This window comes from Pantherophis guttatus, chromosome 8 (genome assembly GCF_059756535.1).
Source record: "Pantherophis guttatus breed Tessera chromosome 8, ASM5975653v1, whole genome shotgun sequence".
Classification (NCBI taxonomy): Eukaryota; Metazoa; Chordata; class Lepidosauria; order Squamata; family Colubridae; genus Pantherophis; species Pantherophis guttatus.
Genome location: NC_142070.1, coordinates 151,994 through 170,795, shown reverse-complemented (window position 1 = coordinate 170,795; position 18,802 = coordinate 151,994). Strand labels below are relative to the sequence as shown.

At 48.7% G+C, this 18,802-nt stretch overlaps 1 protein-coding gene across 1 annotated transcript; it reads right to left on the bottom strand.

Annotated features, from left to right (window-relative positions):
- Window positions 1–8,551: 8,551 nt before the first annotated feature.
- LOC117670699 (interleukin-12 subunit beta-like) lies at window positions 8,552–12,386 on the bottom strand. The gene is made up of 6 exons (XM_034426052.3): window positions 12,197–12,386; window positions 11,091–11,324; window positions 10,458–10,569; window positions 10,125–10,315; window positions 9,490–9,641; window positions 8,552–8,998 (listed from the first exon to the last, which is right to left on the bottom strand). The coding sequence occupies exons 1-6, from the start codon at window positions 12,264–12,266 to the stop codon at window positions 8,891–8,893; spliced, it is 867 nt and encodes a 288-aa protein (XP_034281943.1). The 5' UTR covers window positions 12,267–12,386; the 3' UTR covers window positions 8,552–8,890.
- Between the last annotated feature and the right edge of the window lie 6,416 nt (window positions 12,387–18,802).

The window sequence follows — 18,802 nt, the reverse complement described above, 5'->3', positions numbered from 1 at the left end:
AGTTCAATTGCTATAAATCTTCCTTGATCATCTGCTTAAATTAATTTAGCAATTAAGTCTTTTTTTTAGGTATATAACTATACCATTCTTCTTCTCGGGAGCAGATGCAACAAAATGTATACCTAACCTTGCATTTATTAAATATTTTTGATCTTTGCTTCTAATATGAGTCTCTTGTAAACAGATTACATCCTTTTTAAACTGTTTCAAATAATGAAATATTTTTCTCCTCTTTTGTGGTGAATTTAGGCCATTAACATTCCAAGTCAGAAATCTAGTTGCCATTCTTGGCCCCCTGAAGCTTTTGGAGCATCTGCTGGAAATCTCCATGCATTTTGCTTTTTGGCCTTGCTCCACCCACTGCTTCTGTTTTTGTAATTTCTTGAATCATCTGAAGTTGCTGCACTCTTAATTCTTCTTGACCCTTGGCTGCCACTCGGGTCTGTCTTTGATCCTTAGGTTCTTCTATCTCCAAGGCTTGAACAGTAGTCGAAAGTTGTATTAAATCTTCTTGAGTAATCAAAGCTCCCCTTTGGGCCTGTGCCAACAATTCTTCCTTCTCCCCCTTCCTTGCCCCCTCTGCTTCCGTCTTCCTTCTAGCTTCTGGGGACTGTGGGCATCCAGCCATTAGTAAATTGGTATAGAAATCTCTTGTCTTCCACACTGAGTTAAGACGATATCTCTCTCCTGAATAGTTCACTACTAGTCCAGCTGGAACCTCCCATCTGTACTGTATCTGACAGTTTCTCAGTTCTTCCACCAGAAAGGCATAATCCCTTCTGGCTCTCAACATTTTGGGGGGGATTTCTTTCAATATTAAAACCTCCTGCCCCTGCACTTGAAGTTTATTTTTAAAGGTCACTTGTAGGATTTCATTACATATTCTCCTTGTTGTAAAATAAAGACTACAATGTCTCTTGGTAGATGTTTCTGTCTGGCAACCCATGAATTGACACGGTAAATTTTGTCAATTTGCCATTCAAGATTTGCTTTTTGATCTCCCATTATCTGTGCAAATGCTTCTGAAAAAATCTCTCTCAAATTCTCTTGCTTATTTTCTTTGAGGCCTCTTATTCTCAAAGCAAATTCCATATCTCTATATTGTATCATTATCTCATCGGCCTCTGCTCTTTCCATCTTATTCTGGACATCTTCCATTTTATTTTCCAAATTCTCATTAGACCCTAACCCCTCAAAGAATGTTGAGGTCATCAGCTGATGGAGGAAGGAAGGTTGGGGCTTCTGTGGGTTGCTGTTTTTTTTTTAGCTCAGTTTGGCTCTGATAGGATTAGGCCTAGCCCTAGAGGGATGACCTGGCCTTGAACCTGTTGTGAGCAGAGTGCATTCTCCATTGTGTTTGTTAGGTTTTTCTCCACAGAGTGGAAAACCACGGGAGGGGCACACTCCCAGGAAGGATTTGGGCTCAGTACAAGGCCCCATTGCCCCTTTTCACCAGGAGTTGAGAAGGATTATCTGCCCCCTGTTTCTGGCCTGCAGGGTCTGGCGTAAATGTCTGTGCCAGCTGGAAAGGACAATTATTGTTCTCTATTATTACATATATGTTAGTAAAAGTTTTAAGAACAGTAATAAGAACTACAATAAAGTAAATCAAAACAGAAAAAGTGAAAAAGGAAGAACATAAAAAGCTGAAAGTGCAATGAAAAATGAAAACTAAAAAAGAAACAAAGAGCAAGATACAAAGAAAAATATAAAGATACAAAAAAATGGCTTACAATATTTTTCATAGCAGTTGTAATTATAATTATATTTTAACCTCTCTCTAAAATTACATCATGTCTCTTCTTTTTATGCAAAAAGTTTATAAAAACCTCCCAGTCACCAATAAATGTACTCGTTTCTTCTATTCAAAGAATTTATCCATTTAAAGCAAACAGTCTTCCCTAGTAAGTAGAGTTAAAGCTTTCCACCTTTGTGCATATAATAATATCTCCATGGCAGCCATATATTGAAAAAAAATCTTCCATCATTATTTTCTATTAATCCTAAAAGGAAAAATTCTGGCTCTAATTGAATACTGATCTTTAAAATTCTCTGAATGTATCTGAGCTCACATTTAAAAAACTTTTTTACATGTCCACCAAGCATAATAAAATGTCCCTTCATATAGTTCACATCTCCAGATATCTTATAAAAATTCTCTTTGAAGAGCATAACAAAATTAAAATTTCAGTCTTTTTAACCACATATTTTCCCATAGATCCATTTGTATATTATAAGCAACATGCTTAGCTCATACATTTTTCTGTTATTCCTGTTTTAAATTTCAACAAAAGTTTGTACATTTTAGCAATTACTGTACATGTTCATAATCATACACAATTATATTTCAAATTCTCTTACTTTGCTCCATTCCATATTTTTATCTATTTTAAATCTTTCAAATAATTATAATGGAAAAACCATTAACAGCTATTTGTTGTTGTTGTTAGTTGCGAAGTCATGTCCGACCCATCGCGATCCCATGGACAACGTTCCTCTGAGTCCCTTTAAGCTCACACCTACTGCTTCAGTGACTCCATCCAGCCACCTCGTTCTCTGTCCTCCCCTTCTTCTTTTGCCCTCAGTCTTTCCCAGCAGTAGGCTCTTCTCCAGTGAGTCCTTCCTTCTCATTAGGTGGCCAAAGTATTTGAATTTAATCTGCAGGACTTGGCCTTCTAAAGAACAGTCAGGGTTGATCTCCTCTAGGACTGACCGGTTTGATCGCCTTGCAGTCCAAGGGACTCGCAGAAGTCTTCTCCCAGCACCATAGTTCAAAGGCCTCAATTCTTTGGCACTCAACCTTCCTTATGGTCCAACTTTCACAACCATCCATTGCAACTGGGAAAACTTGACTATACGCACTTTTGTTGGCAGGGTGATGTCTCTGCTTTTTAGTATGCTGTCTAGATTTGCCATAGCTTTCCTCCCCAGAAGCAAGCGTCTTTTAATTTCTTGGCTGCAGTCCCCATCTGCAGTGATCTTGGAGCCCAGGAATATAAAATCTATCACTACCTCCATTTCTTTCCCATCTATTTGCCAAGAATTGAGAGGGCTGGATGCCATGATCTTAGTTTTCTTATTGACAGCTATATATCCTTCTGCTATTAATTGTTCTCTTGGTTTGATTTTAAACTCCCCTTGATAATTTTCCAATAAGTCCCAGTATGTTAACCATATTATACAGTAAAAGGGAAATGGCAGATAAAGATATATAATATGCTACTTGAACTGAGTTTCATAAATATCGACTTGGGTTTATATCTAATAAAATATTCTCAATATGACATGTCTAATAAAATGATTTTTTTAAAAAACTCACATTAATTTTAACTTTATCAAGCCATTAGTATATTTATTTTCTAGGCCTCAGCTCATGAATTTCTAATTCTAAAAGTCTCTTATTTCTCATCAATACCCATTGTTTTATCCAGACCAAAAAAACAAGCTGCAAAGATATACAGTAATTCTGATAAACATTTTTATTTAACATATTATATTTTTTCCCTTGCTATACAACTTTACACATACCTTTTTGTCATTGTTTAAATGGTTTATCAGTAGTCAAAAAAGGTATTGTCTGAAATAAAAATATAATTCTAGGCAAAACATTCATTTTTAGCAGAGATTCTGTCCAACAGTTACAATTTTAATTTATCCCATTTTAACATGTTCTCCTTAATTTCTTTGTTGCAACATAATTTTGAAATAACATACAATTCATAATTCTCCTAGTAATATCCATATTTTTTCTTAAAAGTTTTATTTGATCTTCTAATTTCATATTTTTGTTAACATCATGTTCTGATTTTTAATGTTAAAACCTGTTTACAATACCACATTTCCCCATTAATGTTTCTACCTCCTTCTAGTGTATCTTCCAAAATTAACACCAAATCATCCACAAAGGCCCTTGTTTGATAAATTTAATTTTAAATCTTAAGTCTCATGATTATCTCGTCTTATAGCTCTATTCAATACCTCAAGAACTAAAATGAACAAAATTTTAGAACACGCAGACATCAGTGCTTTGTTCATTTTTGACTCTCACAGAGTTTTGTTAATTCTCCATTAACAATTGTTTGTGCTTTCTGAGTAATACGATCTTACCAATTTAATAAAATTATCTCCAAGGTTCATATCTTCCAGATCTGTAAACAAGAAAATCCAATTCAAATTATAAAAGACCTTCTCTGCATCTAAGAGTATCAGTGCAGCTTGTTTTTTATTATGTACTTTCAGTTCTCTAGAACATCCAAAACATTTCTAATAATCGTCTTTTAGATAAAAACCTGAATTGATCTTCATAATTAAAGTCCTGTAAAATTATCTCCAATCTTTCAGCCAAAATTGTGAATAAATTATCTTTACTGAATAATGACTATAAATTGTTTATATTCATTATCCAATAAAGACATTGGTCAATATTTTTTTACTAAAGTCAGTCTTGTGTCTCTCTAGATTTTATGCTGTATTAGCCTCTTTCCAGCTACAGTATTAGGAATCTTTCCATTCTGTAGGATAATATTGTTTGTTGTAAAAACTAAAAGCTCATCCCCAAAACAGCTTTACTAAGACATTGGAAACCCATCTGAATCAGGTGTCTTTCCTCTTTTAGTTTTATTAATAACTTCAGTCCCCTTATTATATGTCCATTGAAATATTTGATTCTCGTAATCTTCACTAAATTATTCTTCCACTTTTTCCAATGAAATTTCTGTTCCTTTATATAGGTAAAGGTTCCCCTTGCACATATGTGCTAGTTGTTCCTGACTCTAGGAGGCGGTGTTTATTCTGTTTCAAAGCCAAAGAGCGGAGTCAGGATCCCACGTGTCCCCAGCTGGGAAGCCCTCACTACAGGGGAGCTTTGGGGAAGAGGGAGTATACCCCCCACCTTGTTAGTGGCTGGCATACTTACACTTGCCCAGGCCTTGATGTGGCAAGAAGTTTGGCTGGTTGCTAAGATAGGGCTTCTGTGCAAACTGCTTTGCCACTTCTTTAAGGAGACTGCTGGGAGGAGAGGGGAAGAGTGGGACTTATCAGCACCCCCAGAAAATTCCCATGTCTCAGTAGGAAGGGGGGGGCTCCCTGGACTCAGAGACAAAGAAGGTGAGGTGAAGGCCTGCTCCACTCACCCCTTTGCACTTGAAAGGGGAGGGGGGATGGGAGCCCTTTGGCTCAACTTCTTTTGGCCTCTGCCTCACCACCTCCCCAGCCCCCCTCCATCTGGAAGTGGTACTGCCAGGCCTGGCAGGGGCCGGCAGTCTCTCACTGACCAAGGATTGAGACTGACCGCTGGGAGGGAGGGAGCAAATGTGGGCCCCCAGGCAGGGGTGAAATCCAGCAGGTTCTGACAGGTTCTGGAGAACTGGTAGCAGAAATTTTGAGTAGTTCAGAGAACCGGCAAATACGGATTTTGCAATATCCTTCCCCCAGGAGTGGGGAGGCAATGGGGATTTTGCAGTATCCTTCTCCTGGAGTGGGGTAGGAATGGAGATTTTGCAGTATCCTTCCCATGCCATGCCCACCAAGCCACGCCCACAGAACCGGTAGTAAAAAAAATTGGATTTCCCCACTGGCCTCAGGGCTGTGTTCCAACGGACCTTCCCCTCCCTCTGCAGGGCCAGATGGGAAAAGGGTGGCCCGACTTCTAGGGAAGTGGGTGGCCTTCGCCTCCTCTGTCCCCTCCGGCCTGCCCCTTTCCTTTCAGAACAGCAGGGCAGGTTCCAGCTGCTGGTTTCTGCACCCCGACGCAGAGCTGCGACTGGACCGGACCACCCGCAGATGGGGCTGGACGGCGGGCTCTGCAGCCGGTTGCCTCAGAGGTCAAGGACTGTTGGGGACCTTCCCTCCGTGAGCGTGGCCCAGCGCCCCACGCGGCGCCTGGAGCAGAGCCACCGCTGAGCTTTCCTTGGCTGAGGCCGAAGCTTTCGGCCGGCTGCGATGTCCCGTTATCCGGCCGGGTCCGGAAGGAGGGCGGGGGCGAGCGAGTGGGGCAAGGGGGTCGGCGCCGGCAAGAGCTAGGACAGAAATCCGGGTTGCCGGAAGCCGAGGGGGGGCGGCTCCGCTCATCCCGTCGCTCCTGGCTCTTTTCGCCTGCTTGGCTCGCTGGGCATCGCTCCTGGCGGCGAGAGCAAAGCCCCCAGCCAGGCACAGCTGCGGCCAGCGAGGGCTCCGAAGGGCAGAAGCCGGAAGAGCCGTCGGCGGGGCAGGCACGTGGCCTGGAAGCAGGCCAGCAGGGAGCGGAAGGGGGTCCCGGTCGGACCGAAGGCTGGATGGGCAACGGGAAGGACTCGCGGGTCTGCCTTGGCCCCTCCCTCCCTGTCCAAGTCTGGTGCAGACAATTAAGGCATCCTAAGTTTTCTCGGTGCTTGTGGTGCCGAATATGGCCGCCCCAGCAGTTGGGATGCTCCGAGAGTTGCAGGCGAACCCCCCCTCTCCCCCGTAGGTGAGCAGTTTTGGGCGCCAGTTTACTTCCAGGTCCGATTCGAAGGGTTAGTCCCGACTTTTCTACCCCTTCATGGCATGTGGAACCGGCTGGTCCCAATTTCATCTTCTGGTCCCACCGGGGCAGGCAGGGAGGGCATGTAACAGACCCGCTTGGTTAAAAAGCATGGACTGGCAGAGGGTAGGAAAGGATCTTTCTCAACTCCCACTCCTGCGCTATGGACTGGCTGCCCACCCCCTTCTGAAGAGCATTGAGATCTGGCTCTGCCAACTGGCCTGGGGTTCAAAAGTGCTATGCAACCCTGGGTGGGAGATGTTGGTGGGCTGAAGGTGCTTTCTCTGCCTTTTTAAAGTTGCAATTGTCTCTTTTAGATTTGTTTCAATCTAGTTTTTAACTTGTTTTGAAAAATGGGTTTGTATTGTTTTATTTGTAAACCACTCACAGGCACACGTGTGGTAGGCAGTATAGAAATTTGGTAAAATACTATAAAGCCACAGTATTAAAGCCACTTAGAACAATTCTGCCAGGAAGATGACACACAAGAAAGCAAATTCCTTAGCAGCTGCTGATTTGTGTAACTTTTTGCAGAAAATGCAATTGCGTAAATAAACTCTTGTACAAATAATTAAAAAACAGAATAGCTAAATTGGGTTCCCTTCAAATATGTGTGAGAGGAACAGCCGCTTCTGGACTGGGGGTTCCCTGCAGGCTTCCGAGAAGCCTGCTGCCCAGCCTTAACAGCCCAGGGTACTGGCTCCTGGACGGTGGTTGGGAAGCCCCCTTGGCCACTCTGCTTGTCCCCTAGAGTCTGCCCCATCTGGGCAGAGAGGTTTTGCTGCACCGGGTTCCCCACTTGGCAAGGGGTGCCCTGGCAGAGAGCAGAAGCCCTTGATTGAGTGAGAGTGGCAGGCCTGTAATGGGAGGGGATGGTTGGCGGTGGGGGTGGAGGTTGGGGGCAGCCCAGGGACGCTAACCCTGCAGTTGGTGCCATTCCAGCTGAAGTGAATCTCTCAGGCTCGAGGGTGAACTGTGGGGTTGACTTGCAGAGGTTTCATTACCCAGCTAGGTGACATTGCCAGGCTTTAATGTAATTAGAAGGAGCAGCAACACCGAGGATAAGAACCAAACTTTATTCGACCGTTGGCTGCCTGCTCTCCAAGAGGGAGGGGCCCCACAGAGCAGAGACTCTGACAGCCCTTGAGGTGGAGAGGAGGGAAACCCTCAGGCTCTGATTCCCAAACGGATTTTGGGGGAAGTAAAGTCTGTATTAAAGGGGGGGGGGAAGTCAGAGACAGAGGCAGTCTGAGCTCTGATGCTGTGCAAGGCCTGCCTGGGGCAAATTTCTCACCCTCCTCACAAAGACTCCCCTCCCCCCCACCTGTCCACAGACAAATCTTTAGGTGGAGATGTGAGCCTTTTGGTTTTGCCCTGGGAGGAATAAAGGGGCTTTTCATGATTGCTCTTGGGTCACTCCTTTTTTATTTGTTTGTTTGTTTGTTTGTTTATTGGCATTTGACAAACAAAAATGAGAACAAGAATAAGAGAGTACACGGATGATAGGCATGTTAGTGCACTTATGCACGTCCCCTCTACTGACCACTTAAGTAGGAAGTAAGGTCCACAGAAATCAATTTGTGACTGAAACTGAAAATTTGTAGCTGAGAACTGAATCAGGTTGGGCATTCCAGACTTTGACAACTCTATTACAGAAATCGTATTTTTTACAGTCAAGTTCAGAATGATTTACACTGTGTTTAAAGCGGTTGTTCGTGCACCTATTATTGCGATTAAAACAAAAAAAGTCATTTACAGGTGAATCATTACTATGTATAATTTTGTATGCGATACCTAGGTCTGACCACAAGTGACGCAGTTCTAAGTTATCCAAACGGAGAATTTCAAGCCTAGTACCATAAGGAATTCTATTGTGTACAGAAGAGTGCAAGACTTTTCTCGTGAAGTACTTCTGAACCCGCTCGATTGTACTGATGTCAGATATATATTGGGGATTCCGAACTGTTGAACAATACTCTAAAATTGGTCTAGCATATGTTTTATAAGCTCTAATTAGCAATACAATGTTTCCATAAAAAAAGTTTTGCAAAATTAAGTTTACAACTCTTTAATGCTTTTTTAGCAACGCTGTTACAATGAGCTTTGGAGCATAAATCATCAGAGATAAATACACCTAGGTCCTTAACAAAGTGAGGGTCATCTGCTAGATCAAAGCCACCTAGCTTATACTTGACATTCTGATTACATTTACCAATATGTAAAACAGAGCATTTATTAATCAAAATTTGAAGTTGCCAAATAGATGACCATTCAGACACATAGTTGAGATCACTTTGCAAAACAACAGAATTATTTTACATATGCGAGTGACAGGGTGGGGTGGGGGAACCAGAGCTGCAGAGGGAGGGGGAGCGTTTGTAGCTTATTTCCTCATTTCTTCCATTCCTGCCAAGAGCTCCAAGATGAGTTGATCAAAGGGTCCTGGCAGCGGATCTGCGCCTTGTACCAGTTCTGTTCTGTGATCAGCTCCTTCTCATCCTGCAACAGAAAGAGGGCCCTGCTGAACTGGGAGAAGGGGGGCAGGGACAGGGACCTATGGGCCTACCCAGCAAGGTCGGTTGCCCTCATTTCCTTTGATCTGGAGGGGGCATCTGTGTCCATTGTTGGGCACAATATAAGGAAGATTCCGCTTCCTTAGGCAGCCGGGTGAATGACACGTCCGTGGAATGAGCTGCAGCAGCTCAAGAGAGCATCCCCATGCAATGGCAATATACTAGCATGAGTTTGAGTCAGTTGAACATTTTGTGATTCTGAGAGGCTTTTTGTGCACTTGAAGAAATCCAGAGCAGCCTCTCAATGTGATGAATGATATGCCCAGAAGGTTTTTTAGTTTTATTGGGTATTTTTAAGAGGAAGGATTGGACTGTATGTGTTTTATTGTTGTGAGCCGCCCTGAGTCCTTTTGGAGATAGGGTGGCATATAAGTCCAATAAATAAATAAATAAATAAATAAATAAATAAATACTTACGAGGAGGAAGTTCTCCTGGCTGCCAGAAGCTGACTCCAGCCGAAGGCTGTACTGCAAGGGGAAGTAGGTGGTGGGTAGGTCCCAGGAGGCCGGGGGAGCCCAGGACACCTTCCTCCCTGTGATATTCAGGTAGGCAGGAGCATCTGGTTTCACTGCAAGGAGAGCAGGGGCCCCATTAGACCTCGTCCACCCGGCTCCCCTCACCCCTCCCTCCAGAGGCCCAAGACCAAGGATGAAAAAGCCAGCCTGGAAGGAGCCCCCCTCTTCTTCCCTTCAAAGAAACAAAGAAACTTTGATTGAGGTCAGGTGGCTCAGCTCTTCTACCCCTCCCCAAATTTTCCTTCCTAAGGCAGGGGGTAGGAGATGGCAGAAGATGCTCTGCCCAAGTGGACATTGATGGAAGGTGAGGCCTATATTTGCTAGCTCCCTGCAATGTCCCCTGGCTCACAGGTCACTCGTGAGCTGGTGGGAGAGCCTGGCAAAGACCCTCTCATCTGCAGGAGCAGAAGGGAGGTGGGGGGAGACAGGACATGGACAGATGCAAGGACTGGAGGGCTCAGACTGCTGGGTTGGGCCTTCCAAGGTTCGGGATGGGGTCCTGTGTGAGAAGAGGGGGAGGCTGTTGCCATCCATACCGACATCCCATAAGAGGAATGTCTTGTTCACTTCGTTGTAGCCACCACCATCTTCAGAAAGCCCCTTCAGCACCAGGATGACGGGCATTTCTTCAGCGTAAGAACAGAAGGAACAATTATTTAACTGGATCTGCACCATTCTGTTCCCGGGGAGAACCACTTCTGTGGAGCACAGCTCAGCCTCTGTGTCTCTGCAAAGAGAAGGTAAAAGTGGGGCCCTCGCTGGCTGCAGCAGGAGTGGATAGAGGCTCTCCACATTCTCAGAGACCTCCTTTTCCTCACTATGATGCTCAATGCCCAATGCAAAGAGAAAGGAGGGCCGGGGCTACTAACCTGTGTTTCAGGTGGACCAGAAAAGTCGCCGGGTTCTGAGACTTCCAGGAACAGTTCAAGGTGCCGCTGTATGATGGAGCCCAGCAGGTAATGGCGGGTTCTTTCTTTGTTCCTGCAAAAACCGGGTGAAAGAATTCAAGGCAAGTCCAGGCCCTTCTGCTTCCAGCAGCCCACGGGGCATCTCCCACCTACAGGGGTGCCCCGAGAATCTGAATTTGGAGCAAGAAAGGTGCCTGCACCAGGGCCCAGCCGAAAGAGAATGCTTTAGTCCTGAAAGAACTGTTGCTCGTCCTGCCACCATATGTGCCCAGCTGGAAGAGACCTCCCATCCCATCCTTTCCGGGCGGCAACTCCTGTCCTCCCTGGGGGGGGGGGCTGGCGACATAGCCTCCCCCCTTGTGTTTCCTACAAGCAAAGATGGAGGCACTCCTCAGGCTTTCTGGGATATTTAGGATGGGTTAGCGGAAGGGGCCCAGGGTGGAGGGGCAGAAGAGCAGCCCAGGCCTGCCCCTCCCTTTGAAGGCCATTCTAGAAAGCTGGTGGGAAAATGGGGCAGAGAGCAAGGCTGGGATCTAGCTGGGGCTCTCCGCATGAGCCCCCCCAAGGGATTCTTGCCTTCCCTTCCCTGCTCACCTTCTGCCTTGAAGAAGTAGCTATGATTCAACCACATGACCACATAGAAGCTGTGGAGCAGCCGGGGTCCGGCCCAGCAGGAATAGTTTCCGGCATAAGGGATGTCCAGGTTGTTAATGACAAGCTCTCCGCCCGAGTCCTCCAGCGTCTGGCCATTCTGTTTCCACTCCACTTGTTCTCCAGGGGAACCGAAGCAGTTCCGGGTTATGTTGGCATCTTCGTTCTTAATCAGCACTGAGGGCAAAACCCCAGACTGGAGACTCAGTGGGGCCGGAAGAGGCCCTGCCAGGCTGGCCTGCTTTTAACCCTGAAGCTGTTTCAGAGCTGAGCATTCAGGGCAATTATTGTGGCCAGATATTTTTTCTGGGGGGCTCCACCCCAGCTCCAAATTTTGGGGTGCACGGGCTTTGTGAGGAAAGCCTACTGTTTTCCAGAGCAGCAGAGGATAGGACGCTACCACCAGAAGCCTCAGGGCACATCTCGGCACCTCTTGTGCAATTCGCAGTGTGCTGTCTTCACTCCATGTGGGGGGGGGAGGGGGCTTGGCTGCTCTCTTGTCCTTCCAGAAAAGCCCTCCCCAGACTCTGTGCTTCTTCCCTGGGTGGGGGAAGCGGAGCCTTCCTTGCCTGCTGTCTTTTTGTGGCAGTTGTGCGGAAGAAGTGGGGAGGGCTGGCTCTGCCATCTGCCCACTTCCTGATTTCTGCCCCTCTCCCTGGCATATCTAACCCCCCAACCCTCCTGTACCTACGGCTCTGATTTCTTAGTTGCTCATCTTCACTACCAGAACTGCAACACTCATTATGTTCTGGCAGAAATGGCAAATTTTCCTTCAAGGAAACAAAGGCAGAAACTTGGAGGCCGGGTGGCTCTGCTCTTCTGCCCCTTTTTGCCTATACATGGATGACTTTTTTTCTCTGCCAGAAATTTCCCACCACTTCTGGGGCAACTAATGCTGGCTTTTCCATTCAGGTTGGGGCGGTGGGGGGGAGACCCCTGAAATTTGGGACAACTCTGGGGAGTGTGTTTTGGGCACAGCCACCTGCAATGACCCGAGATATCTGGCTCCTGGCCCCCTCTGGGGAAAAACTGGCAAACCAGGCACTTACGTGAGGAGGGAAAAGCAGCCGTGGCCTCCATCACCACAGCCACCAAAGCTACCCACTTTCCCAGCAGCATCTGTGCGAGGCGAGGCAAAGGGAGGCCTGTGGGAGACTGGCCTGGCTGGGGAAGAGGAAGGCGAGAGGTTCTGCTGTGAGGTCACGTTTGGGAAGCCCCCCTGGCTCTAACCCAGCCCCTTCCTTGAGCATCACCCCCAAGCCTGGAACTGGGCTGGGTTGGTTGTGCTAGGGGCAGAGGCCCCAAGCTAGCTGGGGGACCTGGGCCCCTCCCTCCCTCTCAGCCTTAGGCAAGGGGAGGCCAGGCAAACCCTGGCTAAAAATCTTGCCAAGAAAATTGCAGGGAGAGTTCAGGCAGGGGGGGGGAAAGGTTGAAATCTCTGAAGACGCCCTGCCAGCAGCCAAGGCCACCAGCAGAGGGGTCTATGAGCCCCCAGGGCCCCTGCTTCCCTTTCTGACATGGAGTTGGCTGCTCATCCTCCCCCAGAGCACTTACCTCTCTGTGGGTCCTTCGGTCCTCTGAGAGGAAGGCTGGAGGAGGGCTGACCTAATATACCATTTCTGATGTGGGGGGAGGAAACCTCTGACACAGGAGGAGGGGGCGGGTAAGGGAGGGAGAAGCTGTCAGGGCATCCCCCGCCCCGGGACTCTCCCTTGCAGAGAGGGAGCTGCTATGGACAAGGCAGCCTCTTCCTGGCCCCACTGACAATTGGGCTTGGAGTGATGCCAGAGGGGACTCCCCACAGCAGGAGCCCTGGGTTTGGGCTGGAGTAAAATGAAGGTCCTTCCCTTTCCAGCAGCCCAGGAAGTCCTGAGCCAGGACAGCCCGCTTACAAGCAAGGTCTGGACTGCCTGCAGTTGGTGAAAGACCCAGCCAAAGGTGGGCACCCACATGGGCCTCTTCCGGGTTTCTCTGTGGATTCTGGCCAGGTTCTTCTGGGTTATTTGATGAGCTTCTCCGAGGACCTCAGAATAGAAGGGCTGGAAAGGATCCTGGATCATCCAGCCCTGCGGAGAAATTCTTGGCTTCATTGCATAGCATCCCCCAGGGACAAATGCTCCCCCCTCCCATGTTTGGAGTACCTCCAACCAAGAAGCGTCCACTGACTCCCAGGGCAGCCTCTTCCGGTCTTGAAGAACCTGACCCTTAGGAGAATTTTGCTGATACCTGACCAACTTAGCCCTGTTCCTTCTTGTCCTGCCTTCCAGAATGACTCTGACCTGCCTTCCACCTGTCCCCCTTCCGATGTTTGCGGCTGACTGTTATGTGCCCAAGCAGATGGCTCTTCTCCAGGCTGGGCATACATGCTGCCTCCAGCAGGTCCTAGTGAGCTGCTCTTTCCCAGCTCTGATCTTCTTTGGATCCTCCACATCCTTGTCCTTCCTAAATGCAACACCCAGAATCCGGACAAAATATTCTAGGTGTGGTCTGACCAGTGCAGAATAGAAAAGGAACTATGATCTCTGATAAGCTTGGCAGTCGACCTCCCTTGATGCAGCCGGGTTGGCTCATGTTCAGCGCATGGTCCACTAAGACTCCCTGACCTTTCGCAACATTTCTTGTGGCTCCACTATGAATCTGGGGTCCATAGCCAAAGAGGGAGGCAGCCGGCCCCGTTCATACCTTTGGGCATCTGGCCCCATTGAGAAAGTGGAGAGAATCTGCCCGCAGGGTGGGCAAGGGGCTCTCTCTTTGAGCACGAGAAGCCCTCCAAGCTGAACTCTTCCCCTTAGCTCACAGGAGGGGTTAAAAGATGCTACACACAGATCCCGACTGGCCCAACCATGGCAGATCTCTCCCTTCTGATGACTGGTGCCCATGTCTGGTCTTACTTAGGAGCTTCAGCCCCAGATCTACAGGGAAAAGTTCAGCGGTTCAGAGCTGTGGATCAGCTCTTCAGCTGCCCCAGACACTGGCCTCCAGCCAGCAGAAGGAGCAGGCATTAAAACGGGCATTTTGCTCTTACTTTTCATTCCTTTCACTGAGCTTTCAAGTGGCTTCACAGTTCTTTGATTTCAAATGCCCGTGAAATGGAAAAAAATGATTAACCTGTCTATGCTTGTTTCCTTCTTGGGGCAGCAGCAGATGGACCCACTGTGATCTTCTCCAGACCTGGACCAACAGATAACTACCGGGTCAGGTTGTTGCAAGGAAGAGATGAGTCGGAAAGGATAAATAGTGGGGGGGAAGGGAGGAGTTCCCAGTTACAACTGCAGCAAGATGCAGCAACTGCTTTACTTCTGAGCCACCCCCTTCCTGCCCAGGCCCACTCTGTTCTGAAGGGAGAGATGGCAAAACGTCCATGGGGCAAGTACCTTAGTTGCCTTACCCCATTCCTTGTGCAAAGGCTGGGAGAAGCCGTGTCAGTCTGCAGGCCAAAGTCATGCCAGGATGCCATGAAAATCTGAACCAGCTAGAGTTATGCCACCTTTCCGAACCTCAATCTTTGTTAAGTAACCTTGGCTCACTTGAGCAGGCTATAAACATGGATGACCCAGGCCTGCCTCAGATAAAGCAGAATCACAAGGAAATTGGTTGACACCTATTTTTCCTTTGACTGCAAAACACATTATGCAGGACACTAAGCCCAAAGGTGGATGAACACATTAGCTGTAAACAAGGATGGTCTCAAGTTACATCTTTAACAGCCCAGAGGGGTGGGTGGGTGGGTGCTGTCCCTGCACCTACGTCCGGGCCACAGAGGAGAAGTCACAGGATTTGTCCACCAACTTAAAAGACCAATCAGCCATCCCACAATGGAGCTGCCAAGATTGGTCCTGCCTAACCCCTGGGATACCACAGGTTGGAGGTTGGTGAAAAAGAGGAAGGATATTTTTTGGAAGGATTCTTACTCACTCTGGTTTGTGGGGGTGTAATAGAAAAAATATTCTTACCAGAACAAGTCAGAGTTTCCACGATAAGGCTAAGACACTGTCTTAAGTACCACCCCTGAAAGCGATGAGACACCAGCTGTGCTAGGTAAGGAGGAATTCCAGCAGGAAGTTGTTCATTTGCAAAGACCATAGAATTAGGTGCTGCTGTATATGACTGAGCCTGGGGATTCCAGACCCCTAGAATCAGCAAACATAAGCCAAGATAACTACAACCATCTTTAGGGTGCAGAGCAGAATGAGCTGGAAGACAGGGCAATAGCAGAGATGTTGCCCGACTCAGGGGCACAGGCTGTGCAAAAATTGGAAAGCAGCCTCTGGGTGTTCTGGCTATGCTATTCCCTGACTTCTGCAAAGCATGAGACAGCCATGAGAAAATGAGAGGACACGGCCCAACTATGCTGTGAGAGGAAACCGCCTTGCCGAGGCTCTGTGGAGATGTGGGTTGAGTGGCAAGGGTGACTTCCCCTCTTCTCAAGATGGCTGTGGGTCAAGGAGCCCTGGAAACTGGCTTGGGGCCTGTACAGGAGACAGCTTTGCAATAGCTATCTGAAAGAAGTGAGGTTTGTTTGCTGTTTAATGACTTGATTGTATTGTATGTTGCCTGGAGTGCCCGGAGCTGGGTGGCCTTATACGTTCGAAATTAAGGAAAAGACGGAAGACATGATTTATCAAAAGATGGGGCTCTCAAAGGATTCACTGAGCAAACACACAGGAGTCTGGCAGGAGGGCCAGGGGGAAGAGGCCAAGGGAACACCCTTTGTGGTGGGTCCATCAGCCGAGCCTGGAGAGAGGGAATTATTGCCCTCAGAGCCTATTTGCTTCCCTCCCTCAAGACAGAGGCTTCAACCTCTGGGCAGGGAAAGCAAGGAGAGGGAGGCCGGCTTGACTACCACCACTCCATCTATCATGGGAGGAGGGGAAGCTTGAATTGGAGATGGGGTGCTTACAGGGAGGCAAAGACAAAGCCAGTCAGAGGGCGCCGTGGAGAAGAGCTCAGGTTCCCTGGGCCTTCAGGAAGCGTGGAGGAAAAGCAGCTACAAGCATCAGGAGAAACTGGTCTCAGAGGGCCAGAGCAGTTGATGGTTGGCTGGATGGCCTTTCAAGAGAGGTCTGCTGCCTTCCAAATTTCAGAAGTCTGGTTGACAAAGAGACTGGAAGACACAACACAGCTTCGAAGCAACTATGAAGTGCTAGTAAGCACCTAAGTGAGGGAGCTGGAGCCACCTGTGCTACATTCTTCATTGAAGGACATTCTGCCTCCTAAAACACAGAATGCTGCAACTTGCTAAGCCGAGTTTTGGATTCTGAGCTAGACGATTTCTGCCAAGATTTGAAAAAAAAAAAAATGTGTTTGGAAGAGCCTGAGGAACCTGGCGGACATGTGTGTCAGAGAAGCCATCAAAGAACGGAAGCTCCTCCTTAGGAAGAAATGGACTTGAAAAAAAAAAACTTGAAAAAAGGAGATAGACAGTTAAGCCTCCATGTCCTCCTAAAGAGCCAAAAGGAGGGACAACTTCACCTGCACACAGAGGTCACCTGTGGAATTTAGCTGCCAAAAGATGAAGCAGGAAGCACCAATCTGGCTGGCTGAACCAAGGGGGTGAGGTGAGGCGACTAAATCAACCTAAATGGTGGGCACTGTGGCTCACCAGTCTGGTTTGGGGGCAGCTGACTGGCCACTGCTGGACAAGGCTGTGGGCAGCTCCAGTTCAGCATTCTTCGGGTGTCTGCTGGCCCTTGCATTTCGGACTCCTTCCCAGCCATTCCTAAGCTGAGGCAGTGGAACCGCTGTGGTCTGCAGGGCCAGACTTCCTTGCTTGGGACAGATCTGAGAGCCTATGTACTCCCCCGGCTCTTGGCTTCTTCTGCCAGGAGGGGAAACTGTGGTAGGGATGGGGAACTCCACCCTGCCACTACCCTTTTCATTCGAATACCCACAGCCCACCCACCAGAGTGGATTTACAAAGCTTTGAGGGCCTGGTGTCACCTTAAAAATTCCAGCCTCCCTCCCTCTCTTCATGGAGGTTGGGGTGGGGTAGCTTTGACTGCCTTCTTGCAGCCACCAGGCCCATTCCCTGGCTACTGCTTCCCTTGTGTGCTGGCTCAGCTCTGTTCAGAAGTCCAAGGAGGGTGCCAGGGCCCCCCGAGGCTCCACACAAAGGCTTTGGAAGCCACGGAAGGAGTACTGCAAAGCCTCCCCCTGGAGCAAAGCTAGGGGAGACCCTGAAGCTTCACCGCAGCCTGCTTTCTTGGCCTACATGTCTAGCTGGCCCAGCAGAGAGGCAGCTTCCAGGGCCCAGGATGTGGGCACACAAGGGAGGCATGTTTTTGTCAGTCATTGGGCAGGCAGGACTTATGGCTGTCCCAAGAAGAGTGAGCATAGAGGAAATGTTCCTTTGGGGGGGGATTGCATTCACTTGAACCTCTAACTCTTATGCTGCAGCCAGACCCGTAACTCAAAAGAGGTAGCTCACACCATCTTACCCTTTCTATACCACCCTCTAAAGCCGTCCTCCTCTGGGTGCCAAGAGGGAACAAGGGAGGTGGTCCCGCTGGATGATTGCCGTGGGTGGGCAGGGAGTGTCTCCTCAGCCAATCGAGGGGTTTGGTGGGTTTGGTGAAGAACAAGGGGTTTCCCATATGACCTTTTACGGGATTTTTTTTTTGACCACCCCCTCCCGCCTTTCTCGAAATGCTTACGAACATTGACTCCTATCTGTGGTTTCTCGGCCACCCCCTCAAGGAAGTCCGGCCTCATGGAAAGCAGGCCTGTAGATAAGAGCTCTGGAGATAAGGGCTCCATGGGGCTGCCTTGGGGTTTCCTCAGCCAGGAGCTCCTCCAGTGGCCCACGACTGATGGTGGCATTTGGCTGAGGAAGTGCCGAGCCCAGTAGCGGCAGGCACCCCCATTGAAGGAAGGCAGAGATCCTGCCCCCCTCATGCCTGAGGGCCTCTCCTCCCCTTGGCACTGCCTGAGGGCAGCTGGCACCACCTGGGGCCTGCCAGGAAACGGATGCGCTCTGGTTTCTCAAGGGTGTTGTGAGACTCGCTTTGACAGCCTTGGTTCTGCCCGAGGCCTGGGCCAGGACAGGTCAGCCTCCACCAACCAGGCGGCCCCATTCGCTTGTGCTGGCCCAGGAGCGATGCTGACTGGCCAAGGGGCCACTTCTGGGGGTCCTTGCCCCACAGGGCAGCCTACTCAATGAAGGCCCCTGACTGCCCAGGTCTGGACTCCAGTGAGCTCTGAAATGGCCTCCCAGCAGGGCTGCTTCTGTCACAAGCGCTGTGTGCCCCAGGCCTGCCCACCCAAGACACCCGGGAGGGGGGAAGGGGCTGAGTAAGGGCAGCTGCCGCTGCTTCCTGTCCTTCCCCTTCACCTGATCCAGCAGGGGAACGCCAAATGCAAGATCGCTACATATTGTGTGGCAGAATGGAGTCCTTACACGCCCTGGGCATTTGGTTGGCATCCAGACCCTTCCCCAACCCCAGCAAGCCATGCAGGAAACTCTCCAGCCCTTCAAGTGGACCCATGGACGTTATTCCCACACAGGGTCCCAGGCAGTCCCCGGCCCACAGCCCGGTTCCCAGCCACTAGGCAATCCTGTGCCCCTTTCCTACTCCCCACCCAAATTTTGTCTTTCTAGCTGGCACTTTGATGGCCACCAGCCCCCCCTCCAGTCCCAAAGCCAGACCAGACCCACA

Bases quoted from the DNA above. Each gene is read 5' to 3' on its own strand.
- LOC117670699 (XM_034426052.3), bottom strand. From the start codon at position 12,266: ATGCTGCTGGGAAAGTGGGTAGCTTTGGTGGCTGTGGTGATGGAGGCC. The intron at 11,325-12,196 runs GTAAGTGCCTGG...TTTTGCCCTCAG, and splicing joins GGCTGCTTTTCCCTCCTCAC to TGCTGATTAAGAACGAAGAT. The intron at 9,642-10,124 runs GTATGGATGGCA...CTCTCCTTGCAG, and splicing joins ATTCCTCTTATGGGATGTCG to TGAAACCAGATGCTCCTGCC.